At 42.0% G+C, this 25,587-nt stretch overlaps 1 protein-coding gene and 1 long non-coding RNA gene across 7 annotated transcripts in view; one reads left to right on the top strand and one right to left on the bottom strand.

Moving 5' to 3' along the window:
* Positions 1-12,702, bottom strand: part of wars2 (tryptophanyl tRNA synthetase 2, mitochondrial) — a 48,713-nt gene extending 36,011 nt beyond the window's left edge. The window contains exon 1 of one of the 4 annotated variants that reach the window (XM_069888398.1): positions 12,595-12,702. In XM_069888398.1, coding sequence (XP_069744499.1) covers positions 12,595-12,672 — 78 coding nt within the window. In that variant the 5' untranslated portion in view covers positions 12,673-12,702. Of the gene's footprint in view, positions 1-999; positions 1,191-12,594 lie in introns of those variants that run through there. The other 3 variants (XM_069888399.1, XM_069888400.1, XM_069888401.1) reach the window with 3 other exon arrangements.
* A 513-nt stretch (positions 12,703-13,215) lies between these two features.
* Positions 13,216-25,587, top strand: part of LOC138739742 (uncharacterized) — a 163,611-nt gene continuing 151,239 nt past the window's right edge. For all 3 annotated transcript variants that reach the window (XR_011342381.1, XR_011342382.1, XR_011342380.1), the window contains exon 1: positions 13,216-13,324. This is a non-coding gene — a long non-coding RNA (uncharacterized lncRNA). The remainder of the gene's footprint in view (positions 13,325-25,587) is intronic.

The following is a 25,587-nucleotide window of genomic DNA, read 5'->3' as shown; positions in this document are numbered from 1 at the left end:
CATTGTTGTTGAAAAGATCTGAATTTTGTGACTTTATTAGAATCATATTGGAATCTTCTGTGAGACTAACTGCCATTCTATTGCCAATAAATTTACTATATGGGATATTTTAAAAGCTTATTAAGGGGCCAAAAAATTAGTTGTACTGCGAGAATTAAAAAAGAATATACAAGGGGTAAATTAAAACAAGAGATATATTATTTGGAAAAGGACCTGCAGTTGAGGATCTCAAAACAGAAGTGAAGAGTACTTATTAATAAAAAGCTCAAGTATAATATGTTGCAAACTTAAAAGATAGAGATAGCAATAATGAAAACACAGCAAAGATGCTATGAGCTGGGGGAAAGAGCTCATAAGGTCCTACCTTGGCAACTGAAAACAGGTTTTTCAAACAATTGAAACAGAAGCCAATAGAATCTCTTATAAGCCACAGGAAATTAATGAGGCCTTCAAATCATTTTATTCTAAATTATATAAATTAGAATCTCAAGGAGATGTTAATAAAGTAGAAATATTCTTCTTTATAAATCTCTATGCTTTTAGCCTAGATTCTTAATAATGCTACAAATGCTCATTTCTACCTGCACCCTCAAAGCCACACAAAATTTTTCTGAAACATTTCACCCTGGCCGCCCACCAACCTCCACCCACCCCCCCCCCCCCCCCCCCCCCCCACACACCACCCTGGTCTTCAGGCTTTAAGGAATAGAAATAGGTTTCCATCTTGGGTACAACTAGCTGTTTTCTCTTTGTTAAATTTTTGCTTTAACTAATTTGTGTATTTCAAAGTGGCAACTTGGTAAAATTTGACTAATGCAGCTGAAAATGGATTTATAAAACTATTTTAATAATTACATCGATCTATTATCAATAAGCACCAGATTTTTAAAAGACTAAAAGTGGTTTCAAAATATATACAATACTATTTAGCAGGTACAATAGATAGTCCCTTGAAGAAGAGAAGAGCTCAGGCCCAAAACATTGGTAATATATCTTTACCTCCTATGGGCGCTGCGAGACCGTCCAAGTTCCTTCAGCATTTCTGTGTGTTCTTACACAATCAGACTTCTGTGTTTCACCGAAGGATAGTAGGAAGCAGATATTAAAGCAAAAGTGGACAAAGTTGACTTGAGAAGGCTGAGAACATATTAGTAGATGTGGCAAAGGGCATGTGTACAGTTTGTTTGGTGTCAGCATGTATCTTGGTGGAACAAGATGAATAGCCAGTTAAATCTGCGAGAGCACATTTGCAAAATTATTTTTATTTCAGATTTTCAATTCAGGTCTGCAACATTTCATTTTTTGAAATTCTTTAAAGTCAAATACACTGTGATTTCTTGTTATAAATTTTAGTACTGAATTTGACGTTTACAGTTCATTGAAACCATTTGACCTGCCCATTAAAAAGAATAACACCCAGTGGCTAGATAGTAATCTTTTGTCCTCAGAGACTTTCATTTATGTGGACCAATGACATCAATAGTACAACTTACATAAGTAGCATGAAGAGATTTTTACTACGTGTAAATTTTTTAATTAATCAGCACCCCGATTGATTCATGGAAAAAAACCTCACAAATTGGACTTTGTCATTCTTGCTGTAATGTAATTAAATGCTGCAGTGAATGGACTTGGCAATCTTCCAGGAACCCTGCTGCCTACAAGAACAACTTGCCTCAAGATCTTAAAAAAAGTTTCTAATGAGGTTTAAGAGTCCCCTGGTTATGTTTCTGCAATAAATCCCAAATAGGACCACTATTATTTGCAAATTTTCTTATTCCTAGTGGAGTCTCTGACAATAGCTTAAAACTCTGCATTGTACACCAATGAAACCCTGAATTTAATTACAATAAGTGAACTGATTCACAATTAGCAATGTTGCTTTTTAAAATGAAATCATTCATTTTTATATATATCGAGGGAACTGGGATTTGAGTTAGCACTCTATAAATTTCTGGCGTCACATGCCTCATCTGGCAGGGTAACTGGAATACATTAACCTTCAAAAAATACAGGACAACATTTATAAACCCAGAAAAAAAAGCCAAACAATCCATGAAATATACTAAAAGACAAGTTTGGTAGATCAAATGATCAACTCAATCTATGTCAAAGAGCACAAGCTCATCAGTAGCTCAGGATGAAACCTTCATGTAATGAAGATTCCAAACCAGAAAGTCACCTACTTTCCTACCTCTAGTATTGACACAGGTGGTGTACATTGCTCGCACATTCTGTCAGTTACTATTTTTCTTTTCATCTCTATTCTTTGTACCTTTTCACATCAGAAAGTCTGGTTAGAATAGTACCTCTGTTCAGTTGCATTTTCCAAGAGTGCGAGAGAAATAGGTTTGTCCGGACTGCAGGGCACAGTGTTTGGGTGTTATAACTCAGTGTTTGGCCTCTGCAACAGAGTCAATGCAAGAGTGGGACAAGCACAAATTTAAAATATAGATAGATTAAAATGTGGCATATACAGAAAAAAAGGCGTTTTGGAGTCAATGTTGAAGACTGTGAAACATTGAAGTGTGCAACCACTACGATTGTAGTAAAACATGCAGTGAGTGCTGATGTGACTCAGTTGGACTCACAGCATCCATAGGAGGTAAAGATTCCAAACCAGAAAGTCACCTACTTTCCTACTTCTAGTATTGACACAGGTGGTGTACATTGCTCGCACATTCTGTCAGTTACTATTTTTCTTTTCATTTCTATTCTTTGTACATTTTTTAACATCAGAAAGTCTGAAGAAGGGCTCAGGCCCAAAATGTCAGTAATATATCTTTACTCTAATGGATGCTGCAAGACCAGCTGAGTTCTTCCAATGTTCAAGATTTCCAGCCACAGTACCACAGTAAGAGTTCTTCAGGATATGCCCAAGAATTATAATAGAACACAGTTTAAAACTTATAATGCTAACAATCTACTTTATCAGATTGTTACCCAATTAGTCTGTGGAAAGCCTTTCTATTTTTAAAAAAAGTCACAAATTCAGAACTAACATATATACAGTATATGAATATCACATTATTTCTAACTGTAAGGAGATTAAAGGGTCTCTTCTGACTTCATTAGGGACTGTTGTAATCTGGAAGTGCTCATGAACTAAAATCCAAAGATTAACTACTTTATAGTGCAGGCAGAAGTTCAAAGATATGCAATAGAAACACTGCCCATAAGCTGCTCCTACCATTGGTTATTTGCCTCATAACAATCAATATTTAACCCTAATGTATTCTTACTGTATTTCAGTGTTATCATCCCTTTAGAGAATTAGCAGCAAATCTACATGTCTCTTCTCTTTGGCTTGGCTTCGCGGACGAAGATTTATGGAGGGGTAAATGTCCACGTCTGCTGCAGGCTCGTTTGTGGCTGACAAGTCCGATGCGGGACAGGCAGACACGGTTGCAGCGGTTGCAAGGGAAAATTGGTGGGTTGGGGTTGGGTTTTTCCTCCATTGTCTTTTGTCAGTGAGGTGGGCACCGCAAATCTACATGGAGGTGGTGGTAAATTACCTAGTAAGTGAACTTCTAATGCAGTACATAAATGATCTTAACTTGTAATTAACTTTGTAGCTGCTGTTTTTGTGAGTTCAATTCACCAAAACAAGGAAATTACTTATTCCAAGAACAATTGCAACATGTGTATTATCCATATTTAAATAGTAGCCCCTCCATGGAAGCTGCTGAGACATGGGCACCAATAAGGCATTTCAAAGTAAAAACTCATTCAGGCTTCTGAATACAGTACTACATTCACTATAATTGTGGAACATGACAGAATTTTTAATAACATTTGAATAACAGAAAGGAAATTACAGAATCAGTTTACCATTATAATTACAGTAAAACCCCTGGTCTCCAAATTCAAGTAACCAGCAAAATAAAAGGAAAATAAATTTAAAAAAAATCAAAATAAATAAGAAAAAACAATAGGAAAAAATATTCAAATTTAAAACTGTAAAAATAAATGTTCTCTGAAGTAACACATAAACCTTTGGTGAAATTGGGAGCAAATATTCAGCCAGCAGAGGTCTTGGTCACGCTTTGTTCGTAGCGGCTGTTTGAATAAAGATGTGTGAAATGGCAACGGCGTTGCTCAGGATGAAAAGCTGGTTGATGCCACTTGATGCTGGGGCAACTCTATTAAAGTGATTCCTTATCCCTGCTTAGTAAGAGTTGCCCTGGTCAGATACTTTACCTGTAAAAACCAACAAGGTCGGGTCAGATACAGCAATGAGCTCTCTGAACCCTTCTCCATTAACAATGGCGTGAAGCAAGGCTGTGTTCTCGCACCAACCCTCTTTTCAATCTTCTTCAGCATGATGCTGAACCAAGCCATGAAAGACCCCAACAATGAAGATGCTGTTTACATCCGGTACCGCACGGATGGCAGTCTCTTCAATCTGAGGCGCCTGCAAGCTCACACCAAGACACAAGAGAAACTTGTCCGTGAACTACTCTTTGCAGATGATGCCGCTTTAGTTGCCCATTCAGAGCCAGCTCTTCAGCGCTTGACGTCCTGCTTTGCGGAAACTGCCAAAATGTTTGGCCTGGAAGTCAGCCTGAAGAAAACTGAGGTCCTCCATCAGCCAGCTCCCCACCATGACTACCAGCCCCCCCACATCTCCATCGGGCACACAAAACTCAAAACGGTCAACCAGTTTACCTATCTCGGCTGCACCATTTCATCAGATGCAAGGATCGACAATGAGATAGACAACAGACTCGCCAAGGCAAATAGCGCCTTTGGAAGACTACACAAAAGAGTCTGGAAAAACAACCAACTGAAAAACCTCACAAAGATAAGCGTATACAGAGCCGTTGTCATACCCACACTCCTGTTCGGCTCCGAATCATGGGTCCTCTACCGGCACCACCTACGGCTCCTAGAACGCTTCCACCAGCGTTGTCTCCGCTCCATCCTCAACATCCATTGGAGCGCTTACACCCCTAACGTCGAAGTACTCGAGATGGCAGAGGTCGACAGCATCGAGTCCACGCTGCTGAAGATCCAGCTGCGCTGGATGGGTCACGTCTCCAGAATGGAGGACCATCGCCTTCCCAAGATCGTGTTATATGGCGAGCTCTCCACTGGTCAACAAGGACTGCCTAAAGAAATCTCTTGGTGCCTGCCACATTGACCACCGCCAGTGGGCTGATAACGCCTCAAACCGTGCATCTTGGCGCCTCACAGTTTGGCGGGCAGCAACCTCCTTTGAAGAAGACCGCAGAGCCCACCTCACTGACTAAAGGCAAAGGAGGAAAAACCCAACACCCAACCCCAACCAACCAATTTTCCCTTGCAACCGCTGCAATCGTGTCTGCCTGTCCCGCATCGGACTTGTCAGCCACAAACGAGCCTGCAGCTGACGTGGACTTTTTACCCCCTCCATAAATCTTCGTCCGCGAAGCCAAGCCAAAGAAAGAAAGAATCAAAGAAACTTGGGAAGGAGCCTACATATGCAGCGACAGTTAAATTTTTTCAAATGTGATAGAAAATAAAGTAAAATGTTTTAAATTTATAATAATGCCAGTCAAGTTTGTTCAGTGCAAGTACAGTATTTTTAAAAATCTTATAAACAGTTAATTCTTAAGGCAGATGTATTATTCAGGCATTGTAAGAGTGAGTCTCAAGCTACCAGGAAATGCACTTACCCAGCATCTACCAATCCCCATAGGTGCCAGATGTCAGGGGTTTTACTGTATTTATTTCTGAATCTTATCATCAAGAGCATTTTTCCCCACAGTCTAACTAATTTTCACCTGATTTGTGAAGATCAGAGTGCTCCAATTATTGCAATTACATTACACCAGTCTCAACAATACTATATTCATTTTATATCTATTCCCATATTTTCCTCCCATTATGCTAAGACATGTGGGACAGTCCCCCTGCGTTTCTAATATTACATCGAGATAGGGTTCATGATATGATTGAATGTTGTTTCATATTCAATTCTCTGGAATTGTTTCAACGTGTGAGAGAAAGGAAGAAAGAAAGAGTGCGCTAGTGCTTCAGAGATATTAAGCCTTAATAAAACACAGTGCCAGTATATAACTATTTTGGATGCAGAGAGAATTAACAATTTAGTTATAATCTCTGCAGGACATAGGCCTGTTATCAGGGTAAATTACATTATACAAACACAAAAACAAAAAAAGTGTCTGCAATGTACACAATGCATTCATTCTATCAGATATGTCGTTTTTTTTAACAACTGGGAAGTCCAAAGTCTAGGCTGCCCAAGGAACAATGAGTCTTTAATGCTCCCTGATTGAAAGACTTGCAGAGCCTTCCCAGGAATCAGTTAGAATCAACTACATTAGTGGGTTTGGAGTCACACACACAACACATTAGTGCTAGATTTATTTTCCTGAAGACTATTCATGAACCCGATGAGTCTTCATAACAATCTATTATTTTCACAATTACTATTGACACCAGCTTTTGGATACAAATTTAGTTTATGACATGAATTTAAATTGGGGTCAATTTTATAGGCTGCTAATGCCAATCTCTGCAGCAGAACACACATTTTGTCAAAACAAATAATGGGTCACTAGGAGAGGAAGCTGAACAACCATACCATATCAATCTATATTGGCATTTATATTCAGGTAATTTAAACAAATTCAAACAGAGGAGTTTCATTCTGTGCAAACCTATTTTCTTTTAGATTAAAGATTAAAACATTTAGAAATTCTACTAATTTATTTAAAAAGCTGATGTTAAAAACATGATCCAATTAAGTATGGGATGAGTCGACTTTCATCCACACAGGCAAAATATACAAAATTGAGCCTTACGATAAGGTAGGTGAGAGAGAAGGGAGATGCTCTGTACGAAGATGATGGGGAAATGATAGAAAAAGAACAAAGAGAGTAAGAAATGGGAAATCTCTGAAATGCATATATTTTAATGCTAAGAGTAGTGTAAGAAAGGTGGATGAGCTGAAGGTATGAATTGACGCTTGGAAGTATGACGTGGTAGTGATTAGTGAAACGTGGTTGCCGGAGGGATGTGATTGGCAGCTGAATATCCCTGGGTTTCGTTGCTTTAGGTGTGGTAGAATAGGAGGGGTAGGAGGGGATGGTGTTCCATTGCTTGTCAGAGAAAATATTACAGCAGTAGTTAGGCAGGATAGATTAGAGGGCTTGTCCAGGGAGGCTATTTGGGTGGAATTGAGGAATGGGAAAGGGGTAGTTACACTTATAGGGGTGTATTATAGACCACCTAATGCGGAACAAGAACTAGAGGAGGAAATTGGTAGGGAGATAGCAGATATATGTAATAAGCACAGGGTTGTGATTGTGGGACATTTTAATTTTCCAAATATAGGCTGGGAAAACCCATTCTGTGAAAGGGCTGGATGGATTGAAGTTCGTAAAATGTGTACAGGATAGCCGTAGAGGTACCAACTAGAGAAGGGCAGTGTTGGATCTACTATTAGGTGACGGAGGTATGTGTGGGGGAGCAGTGATCATAGAGCCATTAGCTTCAATGTAATTATGGAAAGGGATAGGTCAGGGCAAAGTTGAGGTTTTCAATTGGGGAAAAACTAGATTTGAGGAGATGCAAAAGAATTTACAAGGAGTGGATTATGGCGATTTGTTTTCTGGGCAGGATGTAGTAGAGAAATGGAAGTCTTTTAAAAGTGAGATTTTGAGGGTACCAAATCTCTTATGTTCCTGTTAGATTAAAAGGCAGAGTCAAGCGTTTGAGAAAGCCATGGTTTTAAAGGGTTATTGGAAACCTATGGCTGTGTGGTTCGAAAAAAGGGAGACCTACAATAAATATAAGAAACAAGGAATAAATGAGATGCTCGGAGAATACACTGAACGAAAAAAGAATCTTAAGAAAGAAATTAGAAAAGATAAAAGAAGGTACAAGGAGGCTATAGCAAGCAGGGTGAAAATAAATCCAAAGGGTTTCTACAAATATATTAATAGCAAAAGGAGAGTGAGGGATAAAATTGGTCCCTTAGAGAATCAGAGCAGACAACTGTGTGTAGAGGCAAAAGAGATGGGGGAGATCTTGAACAATTTCTTTTCTTTGGTATTCACTAAGGAGAAGGATATTGAACTGTGCAGGGTAAAGGAGGCAAAAAGGGTAATTATGGAGACTATAGTGATTAGTAAAGAGGAAGTACTGGAGCTTTTGAAGCATATAAAGGATGATGCCTCCAATTCCTGACAGGATTTTCCCCAGGACCTTGAGAGAAGTTAGTGAGGAAATGGCAGAAACTCTGACAGTGATTTTCCAAATGGCATTATAGATGGGTAGAGTGCCGGAGTGATTAGTGGCGTGTTGCACATGTGGTTCCTTTGTTTAAAAAGGGTTCGAGGAGTAAGCCTAGCAATTATAGGCCTGCAGGTTTGACATCTGTGGTAGGTAAATTAATGGAAAGTGTTCTTAGAGATAGTATAAGTATCTGGAGAGACCGGGTCTGATCAAGAACATTCAACACGGATTTGTGCGTGGAAGGTCATGTTTGACCTATCTTGTTGAATTTTTTGAAGAGGTGACTAGGAATGTTGATGATGGTAGAGCAGTGGATGTTATCTATATGGACTTCAGTAAGGTCTTCGATAAGGTTCTGCAAGGAAGGTTTAGTGACTAGGTATTAACCCCACCTCACTGACAAAAGGCAAAGGAGGAAAAACCCAACACCCAACCCCAACCAACCAATTTTCCCCTGCAACGCTGCAACCGTGTCTGCCTGTCCCGCATCGGACTTGTCAGCCACAAACGAGCCTGCAGCTGACGTGGACTTTTTACCCCCTCCATAAATCTTCGTCCGCGAAGCCAAGCCAAAGAAGATTAATTTTGAGATAGTCGAATGGTTGCCAGAGAGTCGTAATGGATAACTGTTTGTCAAGCTGAAGGGCGGTGACAAGTGATGTAAGGCAGTGATCTGTATGGGGTCCATTGCTGTTAGTCATATACATTCTTTTCTTTTCTTTGGCTTGGCTTCGCGGACGAAGATTTATGGAGGGGGTAAAAAGTCCACGTCAGCTGCAGGCTCGTTTGTGGCTGACAAGTCCGATGCGGGACAGGCAGACACGGTTGCAGGGGAAAATTGGTTGGTTGGGGTTGGGTGTTGGGTTTTTCCTCCTTTGCCTTTTGTCAGTGAGGTGGGCTCTGCGGTCTTCTTCAAAGGAGGTTGCTGCCCGCCAAACTGTGAGGCGCCAAGATGCACAGTTTGAGGCGTTATCAGCCCACTGGCGGTGGTCAATGTGGCAGGCACCAAGAGATTTCTTTAGGCAGTCCTTGTACCTTTTCTTTGGTGCACCTCTGTCACGGTGGCCAGTGGAGAACATTAATGATCTGGATAATAGCATGGTAAATTGAATTAGTAAATATGCAGATGATAGTAAAATAGGTGGAATTATGGATAATGAAAAAGGTTTTCAAAAATTGCAGAGGGATTTGGAATGATTAGAAGAGTGGGCTGAAAGATGGCAGATGGAGTTTAATGCTGATAAGTATGAAGTCTTTCATTTTGGTAGGAATAATCAAAACAGGACATTCATAGTAAATGGGAGGGCATTGAGGAACGCAGTGGAGCCGAAAGATCTAGGAATAACGGTCCATCATTCCCTGAAAGTAGAATCTTACGTGGAAAGGGTGATGAAGAAGGCTTTTTAGTATGCTTGCCTTTATATATCGATGAATAGAATAAGGAGTTGGTAATTGATGTTGAGACTATTCAAGACATTGGTGAGGCCAAATTTAGAGTACAGTGTGCAGTTCTGGTCACCGAATTATATCAACACGGTAGAGAGAATGCAGAGAAGATTTACGAAAATGATACCTGGGTTTCAGCATCTAGATTGCAAAGAAAGATTGAACAAATTAGGTCTTTATTCTTTGGAGTATAGAAGGTTGAGATGGGATTTGATAGAGGTATTTAAGATTATGAGAGGGATAGATAGAGTTGAAGTGGAAAGGCTTTTTCCATTGAGAGTAGGAGAGATCAAACAAGAGGTCATGAGTTAAGGGGAAAAAGTTTAGAAGCAACAGGAGGGGGAGCTTCTTTACTCAGAGAGCAGTGGTTGTGTGGAATGAGCTTCAGGGAGAAGTAATGGCGGCAGGGTACATTTTGTCATTTAAGGAAAAATTGGATAGGTATATGGATTGGACGGGAATGGAGGGTTATGGGCAAGGTGCAGATAGGCGGGGCTAGAGGAGAGTATTTAGTTCGGTGTGGACTAGAAGGGCCAAAATGGCCTGTTTCCGTGCTATAATTGTTATACGGACTTGCATTTGTTGAGCAAAGACTGTGAATGGCAGATCCCCCACAGAATATATTTTGGATCATGTGTATGCTCTTTGCCTACTCCATTTTCAACAGTCAGTCTCAATTCTTTCAGTGCCTGTAATTACTCTAAATTTAGCAATTTTGACAATTAGCAACATTTCCAAATGTTTCTATACAAATTTGAGCCAATTTCATGGACATTTGCAATGTGCAAATCTTTGTTCTATTTTCTATGAATTGCTTGTTGTTAAAAATATTCTCAGTCACTGAAACCACACTACACATATTAATCTTCTCCAATCAATTCACAATATATTAATATCAGAAACAGAAATAAGCCAATCGTTCCCCAAAAGACAGCCCTACTCAGGAGATCCATTAGAACATAAAAATATACAAATAGAAGCATGAATTGTCCATTCTAATGCAGTTGCCTATTGAATCTCACCATAAAAGTCGACCTTTTATCAGAACCTGTCATTTATATTTTGTTCTATACCCGAAAGGTTTTCTGTACCTTCTTCAATGAAATTACAAAATATTTAATTATGTTGGCACTCATTCCCTATTATATTTTTTCTGCAAGAGATCAGTTTTATGATTTTATGTTAACAGACCTTAAGAAGCTTCTACAATCTGTCTGCTGTTTCTTGCTAGAACATTGTACACTTTTACTTTCCAATGTCATCCTTCTCTAGATCTCACAGACTTATTGCTCATGTTGGCAATATTCTAAGCCTTTCCTTGGACCAAACCCTATCTTTAACTTCCTTGTCTGCCAAAATTATGCAATTTTTCTTGCTGGGTTTTTATTCCTTGTTTGTTTTAGTGTAGGTGCTAATTTTCTTTAAAAATGCTAACCATTGTTTTTTCATAATCATATCTTTTAATATTATTTCTCAATTCAGAGCCAACTCACATCCTCTATTTTTGTTTTGTGCCCATTTTAGAGATCCTTGATTTAAACTAAATAAAATTATACATACACATGTATATACACACAAAGTCTTGATTGTGTTCCCTTTGCTACATTGTTGAGGGCCTAAATTCCTACCAATGCTTCTATTCCTTGGTTTTCTATTCTCTCAAGACTTCAAGCGCATTTCAGATGTTAGTCGAGCTAATGATGTTTTTAGTCAGTAATTTTCCCAACTGGGAGGAGATTGGTCCAGCTTGCCATAACATTCTGTACCTGCTCCCCTGTAGTGGCCAGATCCAGATCCAAATTTCACAGCACATAGTGACATTTTGGCTGGGCACATGCATGCACATAGGGTCAACAATGGACCCAGAAGCAAAATGTTGAAACATTGTTGAAACATTAATCCAGGCTTCTTTTAAAAAAACATTTTGTCAATTTTGGTAAAATATTTTAAAAAAACAACAGTCTAGTACAATTGTTAATTGCGAGATACATAAATACAACGTACAAATACACAACAATTCTTACTTGCTGCAACCACATAGGTTTTTTGTGTGCATATGAAAAAAAAAGAATCTCAGGGTTGTATGTGATGTCATATTTATATTCTGACAATAAATCTGAATTTTAAATTTTCAAAAATCATCTGATGAATGTTTTCATAAATCAAAATCAAACATAAACATCCATGAATAACAGTGCATCTGTGGGTTTTTGAAGTCCAGATACATGATTCAATATCTGGACATCTAAAATCCGGCAAGTGGAGAGAGAGGTAGGGGGGTTAGGACCACCACGCCGGGTGGAGGGGGGTGGAAGGACCACCACGCCGGGTGGAGGGGGATGGAAGGACCACCACGCCGGGTGGAGGGGGGTGGAAGGACCACCACGCCGGGTGGAGGGGGATGGAAGGACCACCACGCCGGGTGGAGGGGGGTGGAAGGACCACCACGCCGGGTGGAGGGGGATGGAAGGACCACCACGCCGGGTGGAGGGGGGTGGAAGGACCACCACGCCGGGTGGAGGGGGGTGGAAGGACCACCACGCCGGGTGGAGGGGGATGGAAGGACCACCACGCCGGGTGGAGGGGGGTGGAAGGACCACCACGCCGGGTGGAGGGGGATGGAAGGACCACCACGCCGGGTGGAGGGGGGTGGAAGGACCACCACGCCGGGTGGAGGGGGGTGGAAGGACCACCACGCCGGGTGGAGGGGGGTGGAAGGACCACCACGCCGGGTGGAGGGGGGTGGAAGGACCACCACGTTTGGGGGGGGGGGGGGGTAAAGAGATCCACGCCGGGGGGAAAACATGAGGAAAACGATGCCGGGGTGCCGGGGCCGGGAGCGGGACGAGCCGCCATGAACAGCGACGCCATGACACCACCCTCCTCCCCTGAGCATCTAAATACCTTGGAACAGTATCGCGCGTCGCCCCTGAAGGCCTTCGGCCCCAGTCCGAGAGATCTCCTCACAAGCGACGCCGACATGACGGAGCAAAAGGTGGAAGGTCGCGCGGGGCGGGGCCGCCGTTGTGACGTCATCGCGCCGCGCCTTGCCGGAGGGCGGTCTGGAGGAGGCGGAGCCGCGAGGGGGGGGGGTCTGGAGGAGGCGGAGCCGCGCCGTGGGGGGGGGGGTCTGGAGGAGGCGGAGCCGCGAGGGGGGGGGGTCTGGAGGAGGCGGAGCCGCGCCGGGGGGGGGGGGTCTGGAGGAGGCGGAGCCGCGAGGGGGGGGGGTCTGGAGGAGGCGGAGCCGCGCCGTGGGGGGGGGGTCTGGAAGAGGCGGAGCCGCGAGGGGGGGGGGTCTGGAGGAGGCGGAGCCGCGCCGGGGGGGGGGGGTCTGGAGGAGGCGGAGCCGCGAGGGGGGGGGGTCTGGAAGAGGCGGAGCCGCGAGGGGGGGGGGTCTGGAGGAGGCGGAGCCGCGAGGGGGGGGGGTCTGGAGGAGGCGGAGCCGCGAGGGGGGGGGGTCTGGAGGAGGCGGAGCCGCGCCGTGGGGGGGGGGTCTGGAGGAGGCGGAGCCACGTCGGGGGGTCGCTGAATGCGGAAAAGTCATGGCCGAGGTTTGGGGCTGGATGAAACGTGAAGCCGCCACACACATGACAAGCCTCAGCCTGGACTGTGTCCCCCTCGCCTTGGCGCTGAGGTAAATGTGCAGCCCCCCCACCCCCCACCCCGATCTCCCGCGGCCCCATCGTCCATACTGGCTGCTCGAGGCCTCTCTCATTCAGTGACCACAGGATAACCCGGAGAGGTCCAATCCACTCCATCACTGCACAATGCAGCCAGCTCGAGTGCCCAGGCCCACCTTGAACCTCTTGTTACCCACCTATCTCTCCAGCAGTCACAATGAGAATAACAATGCCCATACACCAAGCTGTGATTACTGCTCTCCACACTAAATTCGTTCCTGTAATTTCCTTTGGCACAACCATGGGGCTGCAGTGACTGAAACTTGGCTGGAGGAAGAGCAGGATGGGCTGATGCAGGAACTCGGGTTGAGGTTTTTCAAAGGAATAGGATGGGAGATAAGAGAGGAAAGGCTTTCGAAAGGGAGGGAGGACTCTGGAGTGGAAGTGTCCACTGAGTTGGTGTGGGTGGAAGTCAGAAATAGGACGTGAGCTATCACCGTGCTGGGAATCGTCGACAGGGCCCCAAAGAGCCCTCGGGACACCGAGGAGCGGATCAGCAGGCGGATTTGGGAATAGTGTTGGAAATACAGGGTTGTCGTTCGGGGTGATTTCAATTTCCCTAATGTTGACTAGCACCTCCTGACTGCAAGAGAGATTTTTTCTTTGGCTTGGCTTTGCGGACGAAGATTTATGGAGGGGGTAAAAGTCCACGTCAGCTGCAGGCTCGTTTGTGACTGACAAGTCCGATGCGGGACAGGCAGACACGGTTGCAGCGGTTGCAGGGGAAAATTGGTGGGTTGGGGTTGGGTGTTGGGTTTTTCCTCCTTTGCCTTTTGTCAGTGAGGTGGGCTCTGCGGTCTTCTTCAAAGGAGGTTGCTGCCCGCCGAACTGTGAGGCGCCAAGATGCACGGTTTGAGGCGTTATCAGCCCACTGGCGGTGGTCAATGTGGCAGGCACCAAGAGATTTCTTTAGGCAGTCCTTGTACCTCTTCTTTGGTGCACCTCTGTCACGGTGGCCAGTGGAGAGCTCGCCATATAACACGATCTTGGGAAGGCGATGGTCCTCCATTCTGGAGACGTGACCCATCCAGCGCAGCTGGATCTTCAGCAGCGTGGACTCGATGCTGTCGACCTCTGCCAAGAGAGATAGATGGGGCTGAATTAGTCAGGTGTGTACAAGAAAGATTCCTGACACAGTATGTGGACCGGCTGACTCGAGGAGAGGCCAGACTGGATCTGGTTCTGGGGAATGAACCTGGTCAGGTTCTAGACCTCTTAGTGGGGGAGCATTTTGGTGACAGCCAGCACCTGATGTCTTGGGCAGGATCAGCAAAACACCAGAGGATAAAGGTTTTTCACACAGAGAGTGGGTGCCCAGAATGCCTTGCCAGGGATGGTGGTGGAGGCTGAAATACTAGGGGCATTTAAGAGACTCTGAGAGAGACACAGGGATGAATTGGTAGGTCGGCGCAACATTGGGGGCCGAAGGGTCTGGTCTGTGCTGTGTCGTTCCATCTGAGTCACTGAAAATCTAAGGGTCTCTTGAAATATCGAGAAGTAATATGAACTTGTTCCAAATGGATTTTCCCCCAAATTAAAATGATTTTTAAAAAGAGAGTCCTTAACTTCCAACATGTAATGGTAATTGCAGGTTAATTGCACACAGATTTGAAGCGAATGACTGTTGAATTGGGTCCAGTGATCATCGTGTCATTCGCTTCAAGGTAATTAGGGAAAAGGATAGGTCTGGGCCCAGAGTTGAGGTTGTTGAGTGGGGGAAAGCTAGGTTTGAGGAGATGCAAAAGGATTTACAAGGGGTGGATTGGGACAATTTGCTTCCTGGGAAGGATATAATAGAGAAATGGAGGGTCTTTTAAAGGAGAGATTTTAAAAGTACAAAATCTTTATATACCTGTGAGGTTGAAAGGTAAGGTCAAAAGTTGGAGAGAGCCATGGTTCTCAAGGGATATTGGAAACTTGGTTCGAAAAAGAGGGAGTACTACAATAAATACAAGAAACAGGGAAAAAAGATGTTTGGGTACTATATTGACTGTGAAAAAAAAACTCTTAAGAAAGAAATTAGAAAAGCTAAAAGAAAGTATGAGGTGGCTATAGCAAGCAGGGTGAAAATAAATCCAAAGGGTTTCTACAAATATGTAAATAGCAAAAGGAAAGGGAGAGACAAAATTGGTCCAATAGAGAATCAGAAAGAACAAATGTGTGTGGAGCCAAAAGAGATGGGAGAGGTCTTGAACAATTTCTTTTCCTCAGTATTTTCTGAGGAGAAAGTTATTGAACTGTGCAGGGTAAAGGAAGCAAAGGGGGTAAATATGGAGACTATAGTGATTAAGAAAGAGGTTGTACTGGAGCTTTTGAAACGTATAAAGGTGGATAAGTCTCCAGGTCCTGACAGGATTTTCCCCAGGACCTTGAGAGAAGTTAGTGAGGAAATAGCAGAGGCTCTGGCAGTGATTTTTCAAATGTCATTAGAGACGGGTATAGTGCCAGAGGATTGGCGTGTGGCGCATGTGGTTCCTTTATTTAAAAAGGGTTCGAGGAGCAAGCCTAGCAATCATCGGCCTGTAAGTTTGATGTCTGTGGTAGGTAAATTGATGGAAAGCGTTCTTAGAGATAGTATATATAAATAGATGGAGGGACAGGGTCTGATCAGGGACAGTCAACGTGGATTTGTGCGTGGAAGGTCGTGTTTGACCAATCTTGTTGAATTTTTTGAAGAGGTGACTAGGAATGTTGATGAGGGTAGAGCAGTGGATGTTGTCTATATGGACTTCAGCAAGGCCTTCGATAAGGTTCCTTATGGGAGGTTAGTTAGGAAGGCTAAGTCCTTGGGTATTAATTTGGAGATAGTCAAATGGATTCAACAGTGGCTGGAAGGAAGGTGGCAGAGAGTAGTAGTAGTAGATAATTGTTTGTCAGGATGGAGGCCGGTGACCAGTGGTGTACCTCAGGGTTCCGTATTGGGACTGTTGCTGTTTGTCATATTTATTAATGGTCTGGAGGATGGGGCGGTAAATTGGATTAGTAAATATGCAGATGATACTAAAATAGGGGGAATCATGGATGATGAAGAGGGTTTTCAAAGATTGCAGAGGGATTTAAACTGCTTAGAGGAGCGGGCAGAAAGATGGCAGATGGAGTTTAATGCTGTTAAGTGTGAGGTCCTTCATTTTGGAAAGAATAATCAAAGCAAGACATAGGTGGTAAATGGGAGGGCGTTGAAGAAAGCAGTGGAGCAGAAAGATCTAGGAATAACGGTGCATTGTTCCCTGAAGGTAGGAGCGCATGTGGATAGGGTGATGAAGAAGGCCTTTAGTATGCTTGCCTATATAAATCAGTGCATAGAATATAGGAGTTGAGAATGATGAAACTGTACAAGGCATTGGTGAGGCCAAATTTAGAGTACTGTGTGTACTTCTGGTCTCCGATTTATAGGAAGGGTATTAACAAGATACAGAGAGTGCAGAGAAGATTTACAAAAATGTTGCCTGGGTTTCAGCATCTGGAATACAAGGAGAGATTGAGCAAATTAGATCTTTAGTCCTTGGAACGTAGAAGGCTGAGAGGGGATTTGATAGAGGTGTTTAAGATAATGAGAGGGATAGATAGAGTTGATGTGGAAAGGCTTTTCCCATTGAGAGTAGGAGAGATGGATACAAGAGGTCATGGGTTGAGAGATGACGGGCAAAGGTTTAGGAGTAACATGAGGGGGAACTTCTGTACTCAGAGAGTGTTTACTGTGTGGAATGAGCTTCTGGGAAAGGTGGTGGAGGCAGGGTCAATTTCGTCATTTAAGAAAGAGTTGGATAAGTATATGGATGGGAGGGGGATGGAGGGATATGGGCGGAGTGCTGGTAAGGGGAATTAGAGGAGGGTACTTGGATCAGTGCAGACTAGAAGGACCAAATTGGCCTGTTTCCCTGCTGTAATTGTTATATGGTTATAAAAACAACTCTGGATGCCCTTAGTTTGTAAACAAAACTTAAGATACCCAGAAACTACCTTAATGGGGACGACCTTCACACATAACAAGGTGGGTAATAATATTCACTCCCAATGATTTAAAGTTAAAGTGAAAAAATAACATTTAATCTCTGCTCAGTGTAACTAGTTGAGCATTTTTTAAATCTATATATACCACGCTTTACGAAGCTAGAGTGATCCTATGAAACCTTTTGTAAGCCGAAATGGCTTAAAGCAAAGACTCGTTCACTATTATTGAAGCCTATTTTCATAAAAGTAAAATCCCGTTCAAAACCCATTCAAATCCTTTTGTAAAAGCGAACACACGTTTCTTCGTTAAAGTGAATTTTCGTAAAGTGAGTATTTTTAAAACGGGGTATATCTGTATTCCAGTTATTTTAAAATACCAACTTTGTTATTGTTCCTGTCTAAGCTATTCATTCATATCTGCAACCTCAGGATCTGAAACTAATTAATTTTCCATTCATAAAAATAAAACATTTTATATATGCCTTAGTGACTACCTTTAAAATGTGATCTTATCCCAACCAAGTAGATTAGTTCACTGAAACAAAGTGTTCTGCCATTTTTTATCACTCTTTTCATTTTCATTTTAGACTGTTGGAAGTCATTACTAAAAGAACCAGTTGACTTATGAATCTAAGCTTGCATCTCAAACTGAGGGTAAAACCTAGGCAGCATACTAGTAGATTGATCAAAGGTACGAAAAAAATCTGTAGCGTGTCCCTAATTTCAGAAGAATGAATTTTACTAAAATTATACAAAGTTAATTAGTTGACCCAATTTGGTGGTGAAACCAAGATGGAGTATAAACCCAAGTTTTTAAAGAACAAATTTCAACACTTAGAACAAATTGTAATTCCCAATTCAAAAGAAAGAAATGTGGTAAGGAATGCTTGGAACATTGAGGATTATGAACCTTTACCACAAACTCAGATTTATTTATCTTGTAATTGAGTTAGATGTATTGTTCTATAGATATTTGAGATGATTAACATTTACTTTGCAAATACAAAAGGGTGAGTACCCTGAAACTTTGCAATACATTACACTGTATCATTTCAGAAACCAGTAGAGGGCTTCTCTGTATGATTAGAGTTCTTATTTTAAGATGTATCATTGGAAGGGCAGAACAGCAAATAAAAATAGGGAGCAGGTTACTCAATGAAGTTTTCATAAGTTTTGCATTATCAAACTTGTGGATGCAATCATGGTCAAGAAGCTACAAACTCTAGGCCTCTGATCCCTCCTCTGCAACTAGATCCTTGACCTTCTCATCGGAAGACCACAGTCAGTACAAATTGGAAACAACGTCTCCTCCTCACTGATCATCAACACAGGCGCATCCCATGGATGCGTGCTTAGCCCACTGCTCTACTCATTATACATCCATGACTGTGTGGCCAGGCACAATTCCAATGCTATCTATAAATTTGCTGATGACGCCACAGTTACTGGCAGAACCGCAAATGGCAATGAGGAAGCGTACTGGAGGGAAATAGATCAGCTCGTTGAATGGTGTAATGACAATAACTTTGCGCTCAGCATCAGCAAAACCAAGTAGATGATTGTGGACTTTAGGAGGAAAGGAGGGGAACACAACCCAGTCCTCATCGATGGCTCAATAGTGAAGGGTCAACAACTTCAAATTCCTGGCTGTCAACATCTCCGAGGATTTGTCCTGGAGCCTCCATGTTGATACACTCACAAAGGAGGTTCACCAGAGGCTATACTTTGTGAGATGTCTGAGGAGATTCAGTACATCACCGAAGACTCTCAAAAACTTATACAGGTGTACCGTGGAGAGCATTCTGGGCGGTTGCATCACTGCCTGGTATGGAGGCGCCAACTCTCAGGACAACAATAAACTCCAGAGGATTGTTAACTCAGCCTGCGACATCACAGGCACCAAACTTCACTCCATCGAGGACATCTACATGAGGCGGTGTCTTAAAAAAGCAGTATCTATCCTCAAAGACCCCCACCACCCAGGCCATGCCAGCTTCTCTCTGCTACCATCAGGAAAAAGATACAGGAGCCCAAAGACGAACACTCAGCGGCACAAGGACAGCTTCATCCCCGCTGCCATCAGATTCCTGAATAATCAATGAACCAAAGACTTTTCGTGTACCATTATTAGATGGTTATAACATGTCTGTTTGCTCTGTGACGCTGCCTCAAAACACTGAATTTCATGACTTGTTCATGACAATAAATCCTGATTCTGATGACTTGTGGAACACAGTACTACCTTGATCCATAACTTCTAGTAGCAAGAGGCCATAGTCAATCAAGGTTCATTATTATTATGATGGCTCATTTCTTAGAAAGTACATATGTGTGGATGTTAGTTGAGGAAATTATTGGATTAACATGAAAGTAGTCCAAAGAGTTCATAATCTATATCCACTCGAGAGAAATGCCCTTGTCATAGTTGCAACCAAGAATTTCCAATCGTTACAAATTGTTCTATTCAGAAAATAGGATAAAATTTGTAAATGTAAAATAATTGCAGAGGTATTTTTTTTAACAAAATGAACAAATGAAAGTGAGCACTTATCTTAATCAGCTGTACAAAGGTTCACCAACTGAGTTTATTGTCATTGCCCTCTTCGATATCAGAAGGGGAGGGAAATAAAGGAGAAAGAGGGAAAGCACTGTTTCCTTTATATCTATGTTGGGAAACACTCAGCCTTCCATCTGTGTCTCTGCTTGAGGCTGACAAGAAAGCTATTACTAAGATAGATGATCTTGTATAGCACTGTACATTGCACATCTTGTTTGAATCAGCTCGTAATAAGTCAAAAGATGTAAACCCCAACTTGTTGGAAGCGGCTGTGCAGATCTTAAATGTACTAAGGCTACAAAATACAAAATTGGTCTTTTTATTCTACTGCACTACCCTCACCTGTTACATGAACCACAAAGGACCAAAAAGGGTTTTTCTCGAAAATGTATTTTTTTATTTGCAAAAGATTCTTAATTCCAATTTTTTCATATGTAAATGGATAAAGGGTTTTAGAGAGAGTCTTGTGCCAGTTATTTAGTTCTCAAAGGGTTAGCTCTGGATAAAAGGATTAATATCTAAACAAACACGTCACTCACCACTCTGACCTTCCTTAGCGCACAGTTTTTGAACCTTGCTGTCTTTGCCATCTGAATTATTCAGAATCTGGTGGTGAGTGACCACCTGCACAAACATAACCATTTGACGAAGTCAGACGTCCAGTAGAGGCATCTGATACCCTTGTGCATGTGCTTAATGCACAACAGACCTGACACCACTTTGTGCCAAGCAATGTCTGAAGCTCGAGCTTTATTCTTGGGTTGATAGAGTTGGCTTGATTGATAGACATCTGGCTGGAACTGCGAGACTGAAGCCACCCTGGGAGATCACCAGAGCTTCAGAATACTTTGTGAGAGTCTTTATTATAGATATAATACAGTAGGATCTCAGTTAAAAATGTACCCCTGAGGCAGTTCTACATATGGCTCAATGTTCAATCAACCTAAAAATATTGTACAAAGTAAATTGGCATATTTTTTCTATCCATTTAATTTGTTAATAACAATATTTACTCATAATTGCATCTCATTTTATAACGTGGAAGCATTTCAACGTGTTTCCTACAGAAAAATACTTTTGGGGAAGGTTGATTGTAGGAATGTTATTTTCTGAAGAAATAGCTGAGCATCAATAAAAGTAAAAACAGGCATCTGGGTTTAGGCGGACAACTAGGCCTTGAAATTCTTTATAAATGTGTAACGGGTCAACTCGTGTTTGGTGCGAGGTCTGTCATAATAACATTTCAATACACACAAAGGTTAGACCCTAGCACATGAAACACATGAAATGCTTCGAGTGTCTGGGGATGGCATGCATCAAAATGCGCCTTCCAGAGACGCTGGACCGATATCAATTCACCTATTGAAGAAACCATTCCACTAATGATGCTAAAACCTTGTCCCTCCATCCCATCCTGACTCACCCGGAAAACAATGCCTCATACACCAAACTGCTTTTCGTTGACTTCAGCTTGGCATTTGATAGTTCATCCCCCAGACCCTGGTGAAAAAGCTGTCCTTGCTGGGACCCAACATCCCTCTCTGTAACTTGGTTCTGGACTTCCTAACCAAACTCCACAATCTATCCGGGTTGTCAGCTGAACACCATCACACTGAGCACTGGGGCACCTCAGGGCTGAGGCCTCAGCTCATTCCTGTTCACACTACTGACCGACGACTGCATTGCCAGATCCAGCTCCAATAGTATCATAAAGTTTGCGGATAACATGAGGAGCCTCAGCAACAATAATGAGCTGCACTGCAGAGAAAGATGGAGAATCTCGTGAAATGGTGCGAGGATAAAAACCCAAGTCTCAGTATGGACAAGACAAAGGAGATAATTGTGGATTTCAGGAGGACCAGGGACAACCACCCTCTCTAAACATTAATAGCTCTGTAGTGGAGAGAGTAGAGAGCATCAGGTTCTTCAGAGTCCACTTAAAAAGTGACCTACCCTGGACACACAACATCTCTTTAATTATCAGGAAGGTGCAACAGTGACTGCACTTCCTGAGAAGACTGAGGCAGGGAAAGCTACCGTCCACCATCCTGTTTACTTTCTGTAGCAGCGCTATCGAGAACATCTTGGCCAGCTGCATCACCGTGAGGTACGGTTGCAGTAGAACATTGGATTGGAACACAATCCACAGGACCATAAGAGTGACAGAGAGGATCATTGGGGTCTCCGTATGTCCCACCGAAGTGATTTACCGAGATTGTTGTTTGTAGAGGGCTCCCAAAATCATCAAGAACTCCTATCACACTACATCCAGCTACTCCCATCGGGAAAGAGATACAGGAATATCAGAGCCAGAACCACCAGGCTGAGAAACAGCTTCTTCCCATGGGCAGTGAGACTGGTGAAGGACTGATGAACTGCTCATAGAAACTCTCTGAGTCTACTCTTTATTTTACAATATTTAATCATTTTTATTTATGTATATATGTCCTGCATATATTTCATTTGTATGTAGGTGTGTTTGCATGTTTTTGCAGCGAGGACCAGAGAACATTGTTTCATCTTGTTGTACAATCAGATGATAATAATCATGAAAACTCAAATAACTTTTCTCATTTTGAGGAGCAAGTTTTAGGAAAGCTGTTCTTTGGGTTGACATTAATTTTAGGAGTAGGCAATAAACACAATATTCATGCTGCTCCTGTTCTCTGCTTACGTTATTCATTCCATTGACTTATCAAATTATAAGATCAATTAAAAAAATAATTATGTGTATTTCACCATTATTGCAAACCGTGCTGCTCATGGCAAGGTAAAAGGAATAGCTTTTTGATCTTTATAACTTGGATGTTAAGCACTAGTGAGTAAACTGCATTGAGGATGAAATTCAACTTTGATGGAGTGCAGGGAGCTTTACATAAATACAAACTCCTAATTGGAATGATTGGAACATTATTCACTGTGCGGACTAGAATTTCCAATATGTGTTGCCAATGGCAATATTTCCTGTCAGCCGTGTTGTTGGAAAGTTATTAGTTTTGAAATTGCTTAACTCACTGGGTTGCAATGGAATTGAAGAAATTAAATTAAACAAAGACAATAAACTGAATCAAGAGAAATATTTGAACACATTTAAAAGGTAGGGGGGTGGGGTGGAGGGGGGGGGGGGGTGGAGGGAGTACACTGAAATCTCATTACAAATAGGAACAGACCAGGAATCTAATACAACACTTGAACACGATGAACTGATTTCAATTGTGTTACAGACAGCAAGAGCAAAAATAATATTAATGAAAGGAAAAACACAATGCTGGGAAACTCAGCAGGTCAAACAGTATATGTAGCAAAGGTAAAAATACATATCCAGCGTTTCTGGTTTGAGGCCTTCATCAAGATTATGTATCTTTATCTTTGCTGTAGAACGAACACTGTTTGACCTGCTGAGTTTCCCAGCATTGTGTTTTTATCTCACTTACAGTGTCAGAAGACTTTCGCGTTTTACCATAATATTAATCAAAATACTTTAGGGCCTTTTGTGACTTCAGGATACTAATCTGATCCTGACTAGATCTGTTGGTTGAAGAAAAATGCTCATAGCTGGAGAATGTACATCAAATCTTCTTAAAATAGTACCTCAGACCCATAAATCCATATGTTTAGGTCATATGGGACCTAAGTTTGGCTCTTCATTTGATGATACATTCAAGAATATCATACTCTTGCTATATTGTGAGGAAGGGGTGACTTTCAGATCTCTGGCAGATCTTCAAAACAACTTCCTGAGAAGAAAACATTACCAACTGAACCATAGCTGATAACTTATCAGTAAATACTTTGAGAACAAATTATGCTGAACATGGATTAAAAATAAATTCACAGCTTTTATTTATTTTAACAGATGTCATAAAAATAACATCTGCAAGGTATCCAATTATTTGTTCTTTTTATGTAAATTAATATGATCTAAATTGCAATAATATGAAATGTGCACTGCATGAGGGAATAGTTTTGACATGGTTGGTTGATTACCAGCATTAGACAATGCTTGCCTCAGTTTATGGAAATTAAATCATGGAAAGTATGTAACTTGCACCATTGCTATGACTTTCTTTAATAGAATCAGACATGGTTACCTTTACAGAAATACTCCAAATATGCAGTTTGTGCAAAATGTAAAATCATATCAATGCTGCGGTTTTAAATGAACATTCAAATAATGTTGTGAATTGAGACATCAGGGACTGCAGAGGCCAGAACCTGGAGCAAAAAAACAAACTGCGAGAAATTGAGATGTGTTTTCACATAGTTCTCAAATGTCTCCCAAAATATTGAGCACACAGCAATGTTTGTATAAAGGATTGTGGTACTGTGCAACATCTTGCTCAAGGGTCTATCTCAAGAATTCATGACAAAGGGACGGAGAGTTGGTTGGACCTACACGATAAATGGTAGGGCACTGAGGAGCGTAGTAGAACAGAGGGATCAGGGAACACAGATACATCATTCCTTGAAAGTGATATCACAGGTGGATAGAGTTATATATAGCGCTTTTGGCATATTGGTCTTCATAAATCAAAGTATTGAGTCTAGGAGTTAGGATCTTATGGTAAAGTTGTATAAGACATTGATGAGGCCAAATTTGGAGTATTGTGTGGAAATTTGGTCACCTAACTACAGGAAAGATATCAATAAGGGAGAAAGAGTGCAGAGAAGATTGACTAGGATATTGCCCGGACTTCAGGAACTGAGTTACAGGGAAAGATTAAGCAGGTTAGGATTTTATTCCCTGGAGCGAAGAAGAATGAGGGGAGATTTGATCGAGGTATTTAAAATTTGAGGGGGGCAGACAGAGTAAATGTAGGTTGGATTTTTCCACTGAGGGTAGGTGAGATACAAACCAGAGGACACGAGTTAAGGGTGAAAGGGGAAAAGTTTAGGGCAAACACGAGGGTGAACTTCACACAGAGAGTGGTGGGTGAGTGGAATGAGATGCCAGCTGAAATGGTGAATGTGATAGGTGCAACTGTTGACTTTGTTTATGGGATTCATTCAGGTCCTAAACAAGAGCTGACAGTTCCCTGCTTTCTCTGCAAGATGCTTACCAGATAGGTGATCACGTACAGATCGGGATAAAGGAGAAGACCATGAAACAGGTTTTGTGCTAATCTAGCTAACTCAATTAGTTTACCTTCAACGAGGGCCACCTCCGTGCGATGAAGCTCTTATGCTGACTTCATCTTGGGTATTTCCAAGAATGTGACATGGTTTGTGGAAACTTCCAGCTGATCTACTCCGTTCATGTCGCCTTGTTTCATGTGCATTCCTGAGACGCATTTTCCCCATTGCATTCGTGATTTTTGGTCATTGTCATTTTAGACCAAATGGCAAAGCCTCTGTTACAAGCAAATCACAAAATTCTGTAGATACTGTAGTTAAAGTAAAATGCTGGAGAAGCTCAGCAGGTCAAAGAGTAAGCCCCTGTTACAGAACACTAGAAACATGGGATTTCCTTCTTGAGGCTGTTGAGGTCAGTTTGTAGACACCTGAATATGCTAATCAGTTCGGCCAAAGGTGAAACTTGAAAGAAAGGGGACATTCAGAACCTGCAACCTCAGACACTTATGAGCATAAAATCATGTCGATAATTTGCTCCTTCTACAAGGTTCAGTTACAATTGGTGATGATTTTAGAGTAATTTGCGGGGTTTGTGGAACAGCAGCTTTTGCCCTCTTTATCTTGGAATGAGATGAA

The sequence above is a fragment of the Narcine bancroftii genome, chromosome 7, assembly GCF_036971445.1.
Source record: "Narcine bancroftii isolate sNarBan1 chromosome 7, sNarBan1.hap1, whole genome shotgun sequence".
In the NCBI taxonomy this organism is placed as follows: Eukaryota; Metazoa; Chordata; class Chondrichthyes; order Torpediniformes; family Narcinidae; genus Narcine; species Narcine bancroftii.
The sequence above is the reverse complement of the archived record's forward strand: the minus strand, read 5'-3'. Positions and strand labels throughout refer to the sequence as shown.